The sequence below is a fragment of the Aotus nancymaae genome, unplaced genomic scaffold, assembly GCF_030222135.1.
Source record: "Aotus nancymaae isolate 86718 unplaced genomic scaffold, 86718_ANA_hifiasm-v0.15.2.pri h1tg000029l, whole genome shotgun sequence".
Classification (NCBI taxonomy): domain Eukaryota; kingdom Metazoa; phylum Chordata; class Mammalia; order Primates; family Aotidae; genus Aotus; species Aotus nancymaae.
This window is the reverse complement of record NW_026988442.1, coordinates 11,624,783-11,644,535: the sequence shown is the minus strand read 5'-3', so window position 1 is coordinate 11,644,535 and position 19,753 is coordinate 11,624,783. Positions and strand designations below refer to the sequence as shown.

At 48.1% G+C, this 19,753-nt stretch overlaps 1 protein-coding gene across 6 annotated transcripts in view; it reads left to right on the top strand.

Annotated features, from left to right (window-relative positions):
• The first annotated feature begins 127 nt into the window (after nt 1-127).
• Nucleotides 128-19,753, top strand: part of BCL2L1 (BCL2 like 1) — a 60,342-nt gene continuing 40,716 nt past the window's right edge. The window contains exons 1-2 of one of the 6 annotated variants that reach the window (XM_012455232.3): nt 128-225; nt 1,770-2,441. In XM_012455232.3, coding sequence (XP_012310655.1) covers nt 1,878-2,441 — 564 coding nt within the window. In that variant the 5' untranslated portion in view covers nt 128-225; nt 1,770-1,877. Of the gene's footprint in view, nt 355-845; nt 1,482-1,751; nt 2,442-19,753 lie in introns of those variants that run through there. The other 5 variants (XM_012455229.3, XM_012455233.2, XM_064382302.1 and 2 more) reach the window with 5 other exon arrangements.

The window sequence follows — 19,753 nt, the reverse complement described above, 5'->3', positions numbered from 1 at the left end:
CTGGTTATAAATGATTCTTTGCATCTCTCGATTCCGGGGATTTACCGCAAGGGGGCAATCTCTCCCCGGTCCTGATGCCAGTCACTTTAGGCGCGCACTCCCTTTGCGTCTCGGGCTCGCGCGCGTTGCCGCGGCACCGGAAGTGACTGAGCTTGCAAGTTCCCCTCTCTTCAGGGGAAACTGAGGCCGGCTCGTTCGGGAGAGACGGCGCGAGCAGTCAGCCAGGTAGGCCGGCAGCCAGGTAGGCCGGCCCGGGTCCGCGGCGCGGAACTCGGCCGTGAAGCGCTCTAGCGTCTGGAATCTACCAGGCCGACGAAGGGGGATGTGGTCCCCCACGGCTCGCGGGGCTCGCAGGTGAGAGCGCCGCCTCCCCTGTGCGTGACAGCCGCTGCGCCCAATGGGAGCCTTCGCCGTTTCGCTTCCGTGCCGGCTGGGTTCGCTGATTGGCTGCACTGGGGCGGGCCGCCGGGGGTGAGACCCCTCCTCCCAGAAAGGTCTAGGGGGCGCCCCCGGGGGAGGGCGGTTGCCTAGCGACGGGGCGGTGGCTCGGCGGGTACCAGGCCTAGAGAGCGCGAGAAGCCGCGAGGCCGCAGCCCGCCCACCCTGGGCTCCGGAGAGGTGCAGCCCCCGGCCCCGGAGCCCTCCCGGGGGCGCTAGGAAGCCACTTTGGGCCTGTCCCCAAGAAAACGTGGTCTCAGCTGTGGGGGCCGTCGAGCAGGCCTCGACCCCTCTTTCTGACCCTAGAAGAGGCCCAGCGCCTCATCCTCACCCCGTCTTTGTGCAGGGCGCCGGCAGCCATTGTGTCCGGGCGGGGAATGGAGGACCCGGCAATCCCCCACCGCCACGTTCAGGGCCTTTGGGGAATTCAAAGAAAACCAGCGGCATTTGTAGGGGGTCTCCGGCCTTCAACCTCCAGGACACGCCTGGGGGTGGCCTTCCCGAAGTCAGATCGCAGATCCGAGGCAGTTTCCCCGTCCCTGCGTCCCTCATCGAAACCTTGAACCACATTGAGAAGTCCCTTCAGGGTTTCAGACGTCTCCACCTCACTCTGGGCTGGTGCTTAAATAGAAAAAGGAAAGAAAAAAAAAAAAGAAAACCTAGCAAAATTCTACCAGCCACCTCCGGGAGAGTTCTCCTGGCTCCCAGTAGGAGGCGGAGAGCCAAGGGGCGTGCAAGAGCGAGGGGGCTGGGCTCCCGGGTGGCAGGAGGCCGCGGCTGCAGAGCGGCCGCCCTCGATCCCGGCGATGGAGAAGGAAGCAAGCAAGGGGGCTGGTTCCTGAGCTTCGCAATTCCTGTGTCGTCTTCTGGGCTCCCAGCCTGCGGGTCGCATGATCCCTGTAGCCGGAGCTGGGTTTTTTGCCAGCCGCCGCGAGGCCGGCTGAGTTACCGGCATCCCGGCCGCCACCTCCTCTCCCGACCTGTGATACAAAAGATCTTCCGGGGGCTGCACCTGCCTGCCTTTGCTTAAGGCAGATTTGAATGTAGGTGGTGCGGGGGAGGGGGAGTCGTGGGGGACTGCCCAGGGGGTGACTTTCCGAGGAAGGCATTTCGGAGAAGAGGGGGTGGCTGGGGTAGAAAAGGCTGGTGGGAGATTCAGAGCCCACTCTTGGTGTTTTCGATTTGACTTAATTGAAGTATCTTGGAACCTAGACTTCTTAAGAGCCACAAAGAAACCAGTTTTGGTACCTGGAGGGAGAATGGGATGTTTAGGGTAAATGGCATGCATATTAATTTTTTTTTTTTTCCTGAAGCTCTTTCTCTCTCTTCAGAATCTTATCTTGGCTTTGGATCTTAGAAGAGAATCACTAACCAGAGACCAGACTCAGTGAGCAGGTGTTTTGGACAATGGACTGGTTGAGCCCATCCCTATTATAAAAATGTCTCAGAGCAACCGGGAGCTGGTGGTTGACTTTCTCTCCTACAAGCTTTCCCAGAAAGGATACAGCTGGAGTCAGTTTAGTGATGTGGAAGAGAACAGGACTGAGGCCCCAGAAGGGACTGATTCGGAGATGGAGACCCCCAGTGCCATCAATGGCAACCCATCCTGGCACCTGGCGGACAGCCCCGCGGTGAATGGAGCCACGGGCCACAGCAGCAGTTTGGATGCCCGGGAGGTGATCCCCATGGCAGCAGTAAAGCAAGCACTGAGGGAGGCGGGCGACGAATTTGAACTGCGGTACCGGCGGGCATTTAGTGACCTGACATCCCAGCTCCACATCACCCCCGGGACAGCGTATCAGAGCTTTGAACAGGTAGTGAACGAACTCTTCCGGGATGGGGTAAACTGGGGTCGCATTGTGGCCTTTTTCTCCTTCGGCGGGGCACTGTGCGTGGAAAGCGTAGACAAGGAGATGCAGGTATTGGTGAGTCGGATCGCAGCTTGGATGGCCACTTACCTGAATGACCACCTAGAGCCTTGGATCCAGGAGAACGGCGGCTGGGTAAGAACCAAGCCCCTTGTGTGTCCTTTTTCTTTGGTCTCTGGTCAGAGATCCCCAACAGCCCTTCTGTATCTCTTTCTGTTGTGTTGGGTGATTGTTGGAGATGTTGATAGTTGAGGAGACCTGACTGGTCTCATTTCACAAAATGACCCTGTGCTTCAAAGATCAGGCAGCTTTCACTCTGGTCACCCCCATGACTCCACTCTTCCATACTTGTGTTCCAGTTTCTCAGCAAAGAAAACTATAGCCTCTGTGTTCATTAAGTCCCTAACCTTTGAGACTAGGAAGTTGGTTCAGTGTTTCCCTTACCTTATACAATGGTTCACACACAAAGGGGTGATGAATATAATGCCTGGAGAAGATGATGAGCATCAGTGACCCACAGACCTCTCTCCATCCGTTCCCTGCAAGGCGTCTCCGTCCTATCCTGGGCTTCTCTCCCCCAAATCAACTTCCCTTTATTTCAAAGTTTACATGTGTGGCACTCTCCTCTCAGACTAGGGCATGGCCAGGCAGGAGTTCCCACTGGGTTGAATGGGTGAAAATTGTCAGATTTTAGGGCAGTGCCAGCTGTGCAGATTGTGTTTGCGCTGCGCCCCCTAAGTTCATTTCCCCCAGAGTGTGCTACTTTCTGCATCGTTGCCTTGTTTGTGGAGCACTTGCTGTGTCACACATTAAGCCCGGGGACTTTGCACTTCACTGCCTGGGGTCGGTTGGGGAGCCCCAGCTGCTCTCCTTGTTACTTTCCGGCCAGAGCCCTGGGGGCCTCTTCAAGCACTGTTTGCTGGCAAAGCAAGAACCCAGTCTTTGGGGCTCTGTGGGACATTGAGATTTGGTTACAGACTTCAGATGCCAGTATAAGTCCTAGCCCTGTCATGTAACCAGCTGTGTGACCTTGGACAGGCTGGGTTACTTTCTTGAGGCATAGTTTTTTCCACTAAAAAGTGTGGCAAGCTCTCCTTGCCTTACAGAGTCTTGTAAATCTTGGTGATAATTTGAGCACAGTCACCGACACCAGCCAAATTCCTTTTCCAGGGAGGGAGAATTCTCTTGCCCATCACTGAGCCAGGATGAGATGGTGAAAGCGTCTTTACCAGTGGTCACTATGGGCAGTTTTTGCTCTTCAGTGAACTCAGTCCTGTTTCCTTGCTCATCTCCCTAACTAGGGGAGTGCAGGGTTTATGAGAGGTAGTCTATCCTCTCAGAATATGCAGAAAAGCAACAAGCTGTGGAAAATAAGTCATCCATTGAAGGAGCTGAGGTGGAAGGGGCCATGCACCATGGACTCAGGAATGTCAAGAATGCAACTGTCTGTAGGCTGGGCCTAGGGCGTGGCAGGCACTTCACTTTACTACTGAGGAGAGACCTCCTGGTTGGCCCTGGAACCCCACCCCCTCTCTCATTTCCCATTTCTTTGCAACTTCTTCAGCTCTTTTCCTGTGCCAGCTCTTGTAAAAGGCAAGGGGGTCAAGTCAATAGAGGTTAGATAACTGGGGTGGGGTCAGGGGAGGTAAAGGTGGTGGGCTCTCTTGAGCTAAGGCTGACTAGACTTGAAAGCCTTTCTGTAAATGAACTCCCTGGGGGGGATAAATGATTAAATAGTTCCTGTTGGTTTGTTCAGTAACCTCTCCTATTCCCTCCTGCTTTGATTCTCTTTTGGGGCAAATATTTGTTCAGCTGATTACAGGACGGACAGGATTCCAGTACTACACACACACACCCTCTGAGGCATCTCCAAGTAGGAACTGAGGCCACTTGCCCACTTTGCCTGACTATTGTCTTTGGCCAGTGGTCCTAATACCAGGTGGGTGTTGCCAGCTGTAAACAAAAGGCAGTCTGGGAGAGGTGCCTGGTCTGCCAGCCAGCCTCTGCAGAGGGCTACCCCTACCAGAGAATTGCCAGCTGCCCAGTGGTGCTTGTGAAGGAGATCTTAGACACAGCAGCTCTGGGCAAGTTCATTAGATTGCCATTGGATTGAAATTCCATCTTCCATCTCTTTGCTTAAGAATCATCAGAGCACGTTGGACAACATACCACATGTCACTTCCTCTTGGTGAACAGAGGGGTTGTGTGTGGAAGAGCCAGTTATGTCAGAACCATTTCTGAGCATACATTCTCTCCCTGAGGCCAGGGAGAAAAGAACATTTGAGTCAGGATCCTTTGAGCCTGGGTATAAGGTACCTGCCCCCTTCCTCTCAGGTACTATCCTGTTCTGAACTGTACACCGACTGGCTACTGTGGTGGCATCTCGTAACTATCCTGGAGGCTGTGGTTGGGAGATCCTTGAGGGTAGGAGTTATGGGCTGTTCTGCTCAGGGCTATGTTCTAAATTTAGGCTCCCTACAGGAAAGGGGAAGGAAATTAGCCTTTGCTGAGTACCTGTCAAGTACTAGACACTGTGTTAGGTCCTCTACTTATGCAACCAATATTTATTGAGCATCTACTGTGAAGCTGGCAGTGTACTAGTTGCTGTCCATAAGCCACACATGGTACAGCATGGAAATGGCATGCTGTTTCATATATTCCAAAGTAATCTTCCAAGGTAGATGAGTTTATTCCCAGTTTACACGTGAAGCTCTTTGTGGCTAAATGACTGACCCCAGGTATCCCTCAGCCAGTTAAGTGTCCGAATAAGAATTTACACTGAGGTTGGTGTAACTCTAAAGCCTAAACACTTTTCATCCTATCAGGTTGTCCAGGGAGTAATAAAGTGACCCTGACAGGCTGGCTCAGAAAGCCAGAGATGCTATTGGGCCAAGCAAACCATGCCTGTGAAGGTGCTCACTCTGGACTGATAACTAGCTTTGTTCAGGTAGCTGTGGGAAGGATAGTTGGCGGTAGCTGGTTCCCAGAGGCATATTGGTAGCCTCAGATTTTGGCACTGGTGAAACTCAGATATGGCAGGTTTCATGTGGGCATCAGGGTTTTGCCCAGGGTGAGCTGATTATTAATTTTTTTTTTTTTTGAGACGGAGTCTCGCACTGTCGCCAGGCTGGAGTGCAGTGGCACAATCTTGGCTCACTGCAACCTCCGCCTCCCAGGTTCAAGCGATTCCCCTGCCTCAGCCTCCCGAGTAGCTGGGAGGGACTACAGGCGCGTGCCACCATGCCTGGCTAATTTTTTGTATTTTAGTAGAGACAGGATTTCACCACGTTGGCCAGGATGGTCTCAATCTCCCGATCTCCCAAAGTGCTGGGATTCTAGGGTGAGCCACTGCACCTAGCCAATTTTTTCATTGTTAAAACCGTCTCAGGCCCTGCCAATAGATGACAACTGTGTGCGAGTAGTGAGAAGGTGGCCTGCCCCAGGTCTCTCGACTTAAGGTGAAGTGATGCTTCATGGACTGAAAGTCTAGACTCTCAACCAGATTACTGCCTGCCTGCAGTCACCTGATGAAATGCTGAACCTGTTCGGCTCTCTTGTCCATCTCTTTCCCACCTGTAAAATGGAATAATTATAGCCAGCTGCCATAGCTTGACTCTAGTAAAGGATCTAGAACAAAAGCCCTTCCCCTGCCTTAATTGTAGGGTAGAAACCCTTTAATGAATGGGCTTCTTCCCTCAGGGAACTGACTCTGCCCCCTAGAGTTTTTCTTTAAGAAACAAAGTCCCTGTGATACTCATCTGGAATGTTGTATGTATGACCTTCCCCAAAGGGACCAAGTGTTTCTGGTGCTTTCCAATGGGAATGTGGGAAGGGACTCAGATGGGCCTGTCCACTTTGGGATTGCTGTCCCTGAAGAAACCCTTTAGCCTGATGGAAACATCATTGTTGGAAGCAATGAAGTGCGTGAGGGAAGAAAACATGCAGCCTTTTTTCAGCTGTATGACTCAGTGGTCTGCGTTTCTATAGATCTCTTATTGCCTAATCTGGCTTCTTTGGATGGATATATGCTTAGTTGAAGCATCTCAGCTCCCTTTGCAGATGGTGGCAGTTCTGCATTTTTTCTTGGGGAAACCCCATTAGAAACCCCAAAAGTGGAAATTTTTAGTAATCTTATTCAGGTCCCAAAATGAAATAGAAGTGTCTCAGGGGCTCCCCCTTGAAACACCTACTTCTGCTGAGTGTACATTTGAGGTTGCTCTTAAAATTCTGTTACCATCACAGGGTTTTCCAGACTTCCTAGGAATAATTTCCCCAATAGCCCTGTGGAGCCCTTTAGCTTCTGTCAAAAATTACCTGGGTATTTTTTCAGGGGGCTCCAATGGAACCTGGAGAGTTTTCTTGACTTTTGTATGGGTGTCCCCAGGTTTGTTTGGGCTGCATGAAGCAGCAGTTGTTATCTCTGTCCCTTCCCTCAGCAGATGTCTATCCTGAGGCCAGTGGGCTTGAACGTCCTCCTCTGTGTCCGACCTTCCTGATTTTGCCAGTGCCCTCAGCCTTCCATCATGGGGCTTTCTTTCAGCAACTGTGGTTTTGCCTGAGTTTAATATGGATAGACAAGGGGTAATTCCCAGTGTGCTGCTTTTCTACAGAAGCGTAATCTCCTACCGCCTTAATTAAGCGGGGGCCCTATCCCCACCCAACCTCCAACCTAATTCCCTAGAGTCCTCCCTAAGGCCTCCCTCTCTTTTCTTTGAAGGAGTCACTCTGCTCCTGGATCCTCTTCTCTTCTGCCCGTCTAACCGGTAGTCTGTCTTCCTTGTTCTGAGTTGGCAGAACTGAGTCAGGCAATCCCACTGGGTCTTTTTGTTTAGCCTTGGGAAGAGAAGACCGAGGAGAATATGATCACTAGCTTCAGATCTCTGAAGGAAGAGGGATTGAGTCTTTTTTTATTGGTATGGTACCTGGCAAAACTTGGATACATGAAAAGAAGTTAACAGTTGTAGAGCTTAAATTAGTGCAGAGAAGACATTTCTAACAGATTTACCCTCTCCTAGATTTAGGAGCTCCTCAGGGTGGAGGCCACATCTTGTCCATGCTTGTTTCCTCTCCACTGAGCAGAGGCCTTGGGCATAGTAGAGACCTAATGAAAGGGAAACTCATTAAATTTCTGAAGAAACAGACCCTTATCAAGCCAGAATAACAGTAATGGGAGTGGCTGTTTACCGACTAATTCATTCATTGAGTCAAACAATGTTTATTGACCTCCTACTATGTACCAGGCAGTCTTAGGTACTGGGAATACAGCAGCAAACAAAAGCAAACAAAACTAAGTTTCTGTCCTCATGGAGCTCACATTCCGATGAGGAGTGACAGGCAATAAATATATAATTACATGTTTATATCAGATGATTGCACATGCTATGAAGAAAATAAAGCAGGTTGGGGCATAGGGCATGTCTAGCAAGGGAGGGTGGGGCTGCAGTTTTAATAGAGTGATCAAAGAAGGTGTAAGGGATAAAAAAATGGCTTTACCCTTCTAGGTCCTTTGACTGGGCTGAGAATTAAATTGACAAAGACAGATTAACTGGAGGAAAAAATATTTAATTACATAGGTATGCACAGGAGTCCTAAAAAATATGAGGCTCAAAGAAGGGTCAGATAATTGAAGCTTATATAGCATCCTGAGCTACAAAAAAGAATATAGGGACCCCTTACAACTACATGAGAAGTTGCATAAATAAAAAAAAAGAAAAAGAGAAAAGAAGGAATATGGGGCTTGGGACTTCTGTTAGGGGCTTGAGTGGCAGCAACTCAAGTTATGGCAGGGTAAGGGAAAGTATTGGTGGTGGCATGCGTCTGTGGTCCCAGCTACTGTGTAGGGGGTGCTGAGGTGGGAGGATCACTTCAGCCTGGGAGGCGGAGGTTGCGGTGAGCCGAGATCATGCCACTGCACTGTAGCCTGGGTGACAGAGCAAGACCCTGTCTCAAAAAAAAAAAGTCTCTGTGGTAATAAAATTTGTGTGGAACAGCCCTCTTCCTAATACAGATACTTTTACTAGTGGAGATTTCCTTTTTAGATGTGAATTTCTTTTACAAAAGGACAGCTTTTCAGAGCTACTTGTGTCTGCAGTTTCTCAGAATAACCAGCTTAAAATCTGCCAAAGAAGTTTATTTTTGGGATGGCATATTCTGGTTTCCTACAGTCATATTTTGGGATGGTATGTCCTGAGTCCTGACAAAAGTATTACCTAAAGGTGATATTTGAGCCAAGAGCTGAATGAGGTGAGGTGGTAAATGATGTAGGTACCAAAGGGTGTTTCAAACGGAGGGAATGGACTCAGGAAGGAGCATGCTTGACATTTTCAAGGATGAACAAGAAGGTCAATGTAGCTGCAGAAGAAACAGCAAAGGGGAAAAGGGTAGAAGATGAGGGGAGAGAATGGTTGGGGAGGAGGATGAAGATGTAGGTGGGGCCCAGATCACATCGAGCATTACAGACCATGATGAAGATTTGGCTTTGATGGAATAAGAGACCAAAAGATTTTGAGTGTGGTGATATGGTCTGAATTCTTAAGGGTGGCAACAGGGAGCCCAGTGAAGAGGCTGGTGCAATTGCCAGGTGAAAAAGGATGGTGGCTTAGACCTAGAGGTGGAAGTGTGGCAACAGGGGACTGGAGACTAAGACTAGGCTTGCATGTGGTATATTGATGTATCCAGCTGTCCTGGAAACCATATTTTTCATCTACTTGGAGGTCCTAGAATCAGAGTTAAGTAAGCTAGATGTTCTTTGGGACTAGTTCTCTCCAAATGTGATACCTGATGAATGATTTTCTTCCACTCCAACAGTATTTCTGTCTGAGTCAGTGCGATTTGTCTGAGTTCAGTTCCCAACTCATCCATGTCTACCTATGCAAGCTCCTTTTACCTCTCTGAATCTTAGGACAAATAATACCTGCCTCACAGGTGGTGGTGGTAAAGACACAGTGAGGTATGCCTGAGATGCATAGAGCCTAGAGCCATGTTGGTATCATTATTCTTATTATCTTTACCACAGAACTCATGTCAGAGATCCATTCACAGAATTTTAAGCATCCACTCTCCTTTTTATTTTTTATTTGAGACGGAGTCTCGCTCTGTCACCAGGCTAGAGTGCAGTGGCGCGATCTACGCTCACTGCAACCTCCGCTTCCCAGGTTCAAGTGATTCTCCTGCCTCAGCCTCCCAAGTAGCGGGGACCTGGCACACACCACCACGCCCAGCTAATTTTTGTATTTTTAGTAGAGATGGGGTTTTACCATGTTGTCCAGGATGGTCTCAATCTCTTGACCTCTTGATCCTCCCGCCTCGACCTCCCAAAGTAGTGGGATTACAGGCATGAGCCACCACGCCGGGCCCACTCTCCTTTTTCTAAACACCGTAGTGACTCATCGGCACATCTCAGAGCAGGCCCTTGCAGCATTTCTGTTGCAGCAGGAGCTCCATAGTATTTGTGTGCCATGGTGGTATAAGCACTGGTCTTGGAGTTGGAAACCCAGTTCTACTCTTAGTCTCACCTTGGCCAAGTCACTTTACCCCCAGGCCCCAGCTTCCCTTTCTGCAAGATGGAAGGTTTGAAGTAGACAATGTAGGAATGCTGGCCCTCTCTATACTAAGGCCTTGTGACAGATTCCACCATTATGGCATATTTCACATTAGTTATATTTTAAAATGGCTCTCTGCTGTTGACAGATAACGTCAGCACCTTAACTAAACCCAGTGTCAAGGCAGGCTACTTTATCACTGAGCCCACAATAGTAATACCTTACATTTATGTAACACCTTACAGTTTCCAAAGCACTTTAAGATCCACCTTGCCTTTTTGATCCTTATAACCACCCAGAGAGGTGAGTAAGAAGGATACCATCTCCATTTCAAAGGAGAGAAATCAGGTGAGAGATGAATTGACTTGCCCAAGGTTACAGCCAGAGGAAGAGGCAGTTTTTGGACTTTCAAATTGGAATTTGACTACTGGCTTGCTGTATGACCTTGGGCAAGTCTCTTAACTTGTAAATGTTATGATAATGGCACCTTTTTCTGAAGGTTCGGTTAATTAATTCATGCCTTAAGGCTTTCATATCATCCTAAGGCTCTTTACTCACATCATCTGGCTTCTCTTTTATTACAAAATGATTTTTGAAATTGTGTTTTTGTATAAAGAAACTGCCTTTGGGACAGTCTGCTGCTTGGTTTCATCCCTGATGAGACTCTCGGGCCAAGCTTGAGCCTTACAGCGAACTCTGAGCCACAGGGCTCTTTGGGCAGCCTCCAGTGCTCCCCTCGGAACTGGAGGTTTTTCTCCAGCTCTTCAGGAAATGCCATTGCGATGACTTCCATGGACTGCTTCCTGTCCCAGCCCTGCCTGCAAGAGTGTGGAAACTGGAAAGCGATGTCCCTAGAGGTCCACCCTCCCCCGTCAAAACCACTCTTTTTTGGACATGTTCCTGCCTTTCTTCTTGTCAGTTACTTTCTTTGCTCCCTACCATTTCCTCCTTCACCTGGCTTCTCCCTCCAGCTGTGATCATCCCTTCAAGATTTAGAAAATGCCTTTCTGCTTGGTTCTGCCAGGCCATTTCCCCCTACCCTAGGCTAGGCTGTGAGGAGGGTCAGTTACAATTCCTGGGTTCTCTCCTTGGCTCCATCACCCATTAGCACTTTCAGTCCTGGACATCCCCTGGAGGTGCATTAAACCTGTTGCAGTGCCCTGTGTCATCCATTAACCCTGAGTTCCTCTAGGGGTTTCGATCCCACCCCTGCACAGAATGGGATTCTTAAGGGATATCTTGAGGTTTGGCACATATAAATCCTGCCTCTTGGAAATTGATGACAGAGGGTGGAGTGAAACACAGCCTGCCTTCCTCTCCCTCCCCCAGTCACCTTTTGGGAGGAAGCTAGAAGGTTGAAAACCTTGTTGGACAATCATCTGAGGAATGGGAGCTGGCCTGGGAGGGGATTGGAATGCACTCAACTATGCCTCAGATCCTTTGTTCCTCTCTTGAAAGGGAAACATTCCTCTCCCTCCTCCCTGGCCACACACACACAGACACACGTGCCTTTGTTCCCCTGAGTCAGGCAGGGATAGGAACACAGTGTCCCTTCCAAGGAGCCTGACTCGCCTCCCTAGAGGCTGGCCTTCTGGTCAGTGGGACTGGGATATTTGCCCAGGAGCCCCCAACCTTCATGTCCTTTTCATAGAGTCTTGGAGGCTAAAAAGTTGCCTATAAACAGCTGCTGAGACTTCTCTGTAATTATTTCATGGGATACCCATGTCCCAGGATAAACAGTCCCTCCCTTTTATTCCATTTGGTGATTAATATTATTGTTAACATTACTATTAATAGTATCTAACACTTATTGAGTGCTTACTCCATGCCAGCCATTGTTCAAAGTGCATTACATGTATTGATTTCGTTCTCACAGCAGCACTCTGAAGTAGTTTCTGTTATCCCTGTTTCACACATGAGGAAACTGAGGTACAGAGAGGTTAAGCAACTTATGCAAAGTAGTACAGTTAGTAAGTGGCAAAGCCTGAGAGGGTAGCTTCCAACCTCCCCCTTTTAAACACTACACTGTGTTCCCTCCTCCAGTTCACTATTGTCTGGATGACTGTTGGCATTAGTCCAGTGCTCACTGTGTGACAGCCTTTAGTGACACCATCTCTGTTACTACCCCAACAACCTTATCATTATAGGACACTGAGATTTGGGAGGGCTTATAGTTAGCAAGAGGCAGAGTCAGGATTTGAAACCAGGTCTCTCTTACTCTAAAGCCTGTCTTTTTCATCTCCAATCCTTAAAAATCTTGCAAAGTAGGTAGTGTTACCTTCATTTTATGATTGAGAAAATTGAGGCTCAGAGAAAAGTGGTATGTCCAGAGCTTCACAGGCTAGTACCAAGAAGAGCCTGAGGTTTCCACTTTACTGCCTTAGTAGTCTGTATTGTCATGATTATTCTTTTTTTTTTTTTTTTTTTTTTGAGACGGAGTCTCGCTCTTGTTACCCAGGCTGGAGTGCAATGGCGCGATCTCGGCTCACCGCAACCTCCGCCTCCTGGGTTCAGGCAATTCTCCTGCCTCAGCCTCCTGAGTAGCTGGGATTACAGGCACGCGCCACCGTGCCCAGCTAATTTTTTTGTATTAATAGAGACGGGGTTTCACAATGTTGACCAGGATGGTCTCGATCTCTCGACCTCGTGATCCACCCGCCTCGGCCTCCCAAAGTGCTGGGATTACAGGCTTGAGCCACCGCGCCCGGCCATGATTATTCTTTTTATGTGCATGATATTTTTAATTTACCAAACTGCTTTTATAAATTATTTCCCCAGTGAGGTAGGTGAGGTGGGTATGTTCAGCCCTGTTTCCAGACAGGAAACTAAGATAAGGGGGCTTGTCCCACAGTAATTGCAGTATCAGTCTTAGAATTCATGTTCTGGCTTTTAACACAGTGTTATCATTACTGTCTCCTGCTCCTAAAGCTGCATGTGTGGCTTGGAGCTGTCCTTGGAGTTTCATTTCTTTTGTTAAACCAGCAAATACTGACAAATGCTTTGTAATGTGCTAGATAGAGATACTGTGGTAAGTGGGAGTGAGTCCCATCCCTCAATGATCTGTTCCCATACCCCACACCTTGGGTCTTGCTGGTGTCCCTCTGCCATCTGAATCAGTCTACATGTGTCATCTATCCTTCTCCTCAGCTCCCAGACACACCAGGAAAGATGCATTATAGTTGATATGTATTAATCACCTTCAACACATACACAGACGAAACTCTGGCCTCACATTTGAGACAGCTTGACTCCTTGCTGGTGGCATAACACGAAGTAAATCAGCTTCAAATTCTCATCCATAAGCCTGAAAGAATAATGCCAAGCTACCAGAGTAAGTGAGGCATAAATGAGAAAGTGAAATGTAAATGTGTTTTTTAGTAATAATAACAGATACTATATGTTGAGTAGCTACTTGCTCTGTGCCAGGTGTTGTGTTTATGCCTTTGATATAATCATCTTATTTGATTCTTATGAATTCTTTCCTGTGAAGATGGAGAATCTAGGTTCCCAAATGTGTCCACAGTAACACATCTTATAAGAGGCAGAGCTGGGTCTTACACTCAGATGCGTCTGATGCAAAAGCCTATAAGCGTCATTGCTTCTTTGCAAGCCCAGACTGGCTTATTCTCCCTGACTACCTGGCTCAGGGCCTGGGGTTGGATAAGGGTTTGGCCAGGGCCTGCTCAATGAACATGAAGGGTTGTTATTAGATACAGGTTAGGCTACAAAAAAAGTCTCTGCCCCTAAGGAAGCAAACTCATTTGAAGCAGTAGGAATAGACCCCAAACACTTGGTGAATGGCTTGAGGCAAATTGTGCCAAATCTGTGAGGCAGACTCCAAAAGCGGAAGAGGTCGAGCCCACAAGTGCATTGCCCTGGGCCTCTGGCAAATTGGTCTCTGGCAAATGGGCCCACTTCCACCATCAGCTATCCAGTTGATTACTGGGCCCAGAGGCCTCCACCCTCATCCTGTATCATCAGCTGGCACCCTTTCCCTAGCCAACTGCATTGCCAATCCAGGCTCTTTACTGTACCAACAGTGGAAAGGGTCAGGAAGGAGAGAGGTCACTGAGGGTTTGAATAATCATAGCTTTCTCAGCAAGGTGGCTTTGTACAATTCCCACTGAGGCCTCAGTTTCTTGGTCTGCAAAATGGAGATAATACTAATCTCTTAATGAAGATGATAGTAATCTCTTCTTCATAAGCTTGTTGTTTTTCCTCTGCCTGGATCACTCGTCCTATAGATCTGATCAGGGCTCGCTGTCTTTTTTTCCCACCCCCTTTAAAATAGAAATGAAGGGCTCTTTCTCTTCTTGTTTGGGTTATCAACTCAGATATCACCTCCCGAGAGGCCACCATGTTTACATGTTTACTATCTGTCTCCTGTAATAAAATATAAGCTCTCAGAGTACAGGAGCTTTATCTTGTCTTTCATCCCCAGCATCTACCAGACTGCTTGGTACATAGGAGGCACTCAGCAAATATTGTTGAATGAATAAGTGACTGTATAGACCACCTTGCACAGCGTCTGACATACAATATACTCAGTCAGTGTTAGGCATTGTTATGTATTAGGAAGATGTGGACCATGAAGGCTTTAAATAAGTGAAAAGAATGTAACAAGAGCAGGCTATGGCTGGGTGCGGTAGCTCACACCTGTAATCTCAGCATTTTGGGAGACTGAGGTGGGTGGATCACTTAAAATCAGGAGTTCAAGGCTAGCCCGGCAAATATGACAAAACCTCGTCTCTACTAAAAATTAGGCTGGTGTGGTGGCACATGCCTGTAATCCCAGCTACTTGGGAGGCTGAGGCAGGAGAATTGCTTGAGGCCGGGAAGTGGAGGTTGCAGTGAACTGAGATTGTGCCACTGACTTCAGCTTGGGTGATAGAGCAAGACTCTGCCACACACACACACAGGATCAGGCTAGTCACACACACACACACACAAGCAGGCCAGATGGGTAAGAACCACCCAGACAGAACTGGAGTCTGGAATATGTGTGAAGCATTTGGAAGATGATGAGGAGGCTGACTGGCAAGAGCTAAAGATGGTCTGGGTCAGCAATAAAGCTGGTCAGGGAAAAAAGCAGGTGAATGGTAACAGAGGCCTCTGGGCAGAGGGATGGGAATGGTTGATGGTAGAGGTGGGCCCAATGGAGAGAGGCCTGGAGCATCTGTGGGATGCAGTCAGGTCTCCAGTAACCCCTGGGAAAAAGAATCTCTTGCCAGCCAGGGCTCAGCAGGCAGAGCTGCAGGGAGAGAAAAGCCAGTGGCACCTGCAACCTGCAGATCAGGTAAGCTGGCTGGTTGTTATTTTGGGACTCAGGGCCAGGTGCAGATTCAAAGGATTGATTGAAGCCTTTTGGCAACTCTGGCCTTAGCAGGGTAAACATCACCTGTCTCCTGCCACCTGCAGTGACAATGCCAGGAAGGGTACCCTAGGCAGGCCCAAAGGGGCCTAACTTTCTTGCTGCCCTGGTGGAGCAAGACATATCTGCCAGGAGAGGCCATTCCTTCCCTGCCCCACAGCTCCTTCTCTGAAAAGCTCAGGTGGCAATCAGGTACCTCTTGCCCAAGAGACCTCCATGGTTCCGGCCCAAGGAAGGTAGGGGTAGGGCATTGGGAGCCGTTGACAGCTGGGCTCAGCTGGGGGGAGGGGTCAGTTTGGGAGCAGGTGCAGATTTCAGGGAGGGTGGGGCCTAAAGGGAAGTAGGGATCTTGGTAGGCTGCAAAATTTTCCTCCCCATCCCCCAGCCACAGCTGGCTTCTCCAAGAACCTGATGACCTAGTTACAATGCTTAGAAATTGTCAGCTTAGCTTGCAGTTCAGGGCTTTGCCAGTCTCTCCTTTCTCTGAGGCTTCTTGGGTCCAAAAGATGCTTTGGCATTTTCCCAAGGGGGTTCCATATGAATGACACACACCATATCACATGTACAGGCTTCTTGCCCAGGGGAGGAAAAAGCCAGTAAGACTACTGCTGCTTTCTTTCCTGGTGTGTGCCCCCTACCCTAGGGAGAAAAGACTCCCATGCCCTTGCCCTCTTCTGTTCCTCTCTAGAGGGTTGGTGAGTGACAAATGGGAGGTCATAAACTTCTTCCCCTGAGGGTCAACAAAGAGGACCAGACCCTGTTGCCCTAAGGATAGACTGAGTACCTGTAACTATTCTTTCCTTACCTCCCTGTCTCAGTGTGATGTTAAAACCTGATGGAAAGGGGTTAGGAAGACTCTACTGGAGGCTTTGGAGGCCCCCCACCCTCTCAGGCAGCAGCTGCTCCTGGTATTCCTGGTGTCTGCCTTGCCTCCTTGGGAGAAATTCCATCATTATTAAGAGTCAGGTATGAAATTTGACAAACTAGTGTTGAGTTGATGTGTCTCACTTGCTTAATAGTTATCCTTGGCAAATTAATCTTTCCCAGCCTTAGTTTCCTCATGTATTAAAAAAAGAGATAACAACATACAGTACTTTTCTTTCTTTCTTTGTTTTTTTTTTTTTTTTGAGACGGAGTTTCGCTCTTGTTACCCAGGCTGGAGTGCAATGGCGTGATCTTGGCTCACTGCAACCTCCGCCTCCTGGGTTCAGGCAATTCTCCTGCCTCAGCCTCCTGGGTAGCTGGGATTACAGGCATGTGCCACCATGCCCAGCTAAATTTTTGTATTTTTAGTAGAGACGGGGTTTCACCATGTTCACCAGGATGATCTCAATCTCTTGACCTCGTGATCCACCCGCCTCAGCCTCCCAAAGTGCTGGAATTACAGGCGTGAGCCACTGTGCCCGGCCCTCTTTTTTTTTTTTTTGAGACAGAATTTCACTCTTGTTGCCCGGGCTGGAGTGCAATGGCACAATCTCGGCTCGCCACAACCTCCGCCTCCCGGGTTCAAGTGATTCTCCTGCCTCAGCCTCCCAAGTAGCTGGGATTACAGGCATGTACCACCATGCCCAGCTAATTTTGTATTTTTAGTAGAGACAGGGTTTCTCCATGTTGGTCAGGCTGGTCTTGAACTCCCGACCTCAGGTGATCTGCCCGCCTCAGCCTTCCAAAGTACTGAGATTACAGGTGCGAGCCACCACCTGGCCTATATTGCTTTTCTTGAAACACTCTTGAGAACATGAAAATAGTTGATAAGATACATGGAGCACTTACCAAGGAGCCCAGCATACAGGAATTACTTAATATAACAGGCTACTATTATTACTATTCTTGTCACATTGCAATCACTGGTAAACAAATTGTTGTGATTGCTATTGGATCTACTCTCCAGGAGTGAATTTTCAGGCTGACAGAATTTGTGGATATCTTTGGACCAAGAGTTTAGAGATTTTAAGGTACCTGAAGCTCGGGGCCTTGGCTCACAACCTTGTCCCCTACCTCCTTCACAAGGACCCCAAGTCATACCTTGTACACAGTAGAGGTTTGGCCAGTGTTGTTGACTAAGCATTTGGTAATGGGGCATATTTTGTTTTATCTTGCCAGGGACCTCCTTGTTTATTGACTGAGTGGAAGACTTACTGGGTTAAATATTTAAAGTGTGTAGCAGCATGCCTGGCACACAGTAGGTGCGTGACACATGTTTTAATGATTAAACATGGCATTGTGGGAACTCTGGAGTTTTTCCAGGATGGCCCCACTCCTTGTTTGCTCTGTGGCCTCAAGCCTCTTTCCCAAGCTCTGCCTGTTGCCTCATATGTTGAAGAAAGATAACACCCGCCTTGCCGCCCTTGTGGGCTAGCAGGGAGGCCCAAAGAGATGATAGATGAAAAAGCACTTTGAGAACTATAAATATTAGGTCTTGTTGATACTCCTTGATTAAAGTCACAGCTATAGTTGTGTTATTCATTCCTTCAGTCAGTCAGTCAACAAGCATTTTTTGAGTGGAAGCAGTATCTTATCACTTAACTGACTTCATGAATTTGGACAAGTTACTTTCCCTCTGTGAGCCTAAAGATCTATAAAATGGAAATAATACTCATTTCAGAGGGTTGAAATGAAGTGCACTGAGCTTACTGAGATTAAAAACTGTGTCTTATTCTCTCTTAACAGCTACTGTTGGGCCTAGTACTTGGTGGCTGAGTGTTTAGTGACTGGGTCAACAAACATTCCTAACAATTAATGGTGTAAGAAAAGTACACTTATCACAGTACCTAGTGCAGAGTAAAAGCTCACCAAATGCTAAGTCTTTCCCTTTCCCTTTTCTATGAGGCTTGAGTTGCCTTGATTCAGCCATGGGTTGCCTTCTGCAGTCAAATTACCAGGCAAGGCCAGACTGTGATTCAGATGGGAAATAGAAATGAGTATTAATGCCTAGCTGCAGGATGTCCTTACCTGCCTAGGCTGGACTGCAGTTTGGGAGTCTTAACCTAGTCAGGATCAATGCTGCTCAAACATAAAATCCAGTGTACTCTGAGTCTCATCCCATGCTTATCTCTGATCCAGAACAAGAACAACCACCCCTTGTTCTACCCACTCTCTCTCTGTCTGCTATTCAGTGAGAAGAATTTCCCTTTGCTCATAGTACCCACATTCAGTTGGAGCCCTAGGGGTTACCATGTCAGGGAAGTCCCAGGGAGTCACTCAGAAACAGCCCTTTGGGGCAAGGTCCAGAGAGGGAGCCCAAGTCTAAGGCTCAGTGTCTCCTGGGACTGGGTCAAGCAGCAGGTGCACACATGAGGCCCAGGGCTGGTGGCTGAGTGATGAAACTGAGAGATGTGTAGGGCCAGACAAGAAGTCAACCTAGAGGAAACTGCCTGCCTGTTCATGCAGGTGTTTGGACACCTGGGGGAAGTTTCTGGGTCTGATTTAGTGGTGCTAGTGTAGGTTCCATATTAGCATCCCAAGCCACAGTGAGGGAAACCATGGAACTCCCAAGCAAAGCCTGTGGTTGGCACCTAGTACCTTTAAACCCTTCTCACATCCCTTTAGGGCGAAAGAGAGGCCCCTTCTCTGGGTTCTACAGCATCTACAGCTGGAAACCCCAGAGTCAATGGCGTAATAAACATAGCTACCTTTATAAAGTCTCTGCTGTGTCTTGGGTAGTGTGCTGAGGCTCTTTATGAAAAGGAGATCATTTTGTTATTGGAAGTATGGGCTCTGGAATCAGACAGAGTTGAGCTTGAATCTGGTCTCTGTTATATATCAGCTGTTTGATCTTGGGTGCATTCCTTTCCGTTTCTGAGCCTCAATTCCCCTAGCTGAAAAATGGGGATAATAATACTTCATAGAGTTCTTACAAGGATTTAAGATCCTTTTGTAAGGATGTGTGTAAGATCATACAGTGCAGGTGTTAAGGTAATTTTAGTAATAGTTAACATTATTGAGCACTTGCACTTAAGCATTTATATGAGATAATTCATTGAATTCTCAAAATAGTGCCACTCAGGTAGGTTCTCTTATTCCTATAGAGAAGTTAAGGAAGTTGTTCAAAGATGCACAGTGAGTAAGTGGTAAAACCATGATGCGAACCCAGGTAGTCTGGCTCCAAAGCCAACTTGTCCTACCTCTGGATAAGGAGGGGCCTAGTAAATATTGCTGTTATAACTATTGTATCCAGCATTGTAGCTGTCTGTGGTTTTTGGTCTGTCCACTGAATTCTGAGCTCAGTGGAGACCAGAAACCCATTTAATCATTTTGCGCCCCCAGAGACCAACATAATACTCATAGAACTCATTAATATTTACTTAATGGCTAAGAATATTCTCTCTCCTCATTAATCAATCAGTAGCTCTTTATCGACCACATCCTGTAGGCCAGCTTTGAACTGAATCCTAGGAGGAATACAAAGTACAGCTATGCCTGTGTAAATGGAAGACTGGGTGTGTACGTGTGCTGTGTGTTGTGGGGGTGCATTCCAGAGCACTGTGTCATTTGCAGAAACTTCCACACAGGAGGCAGAAACAATACAGGTGGTT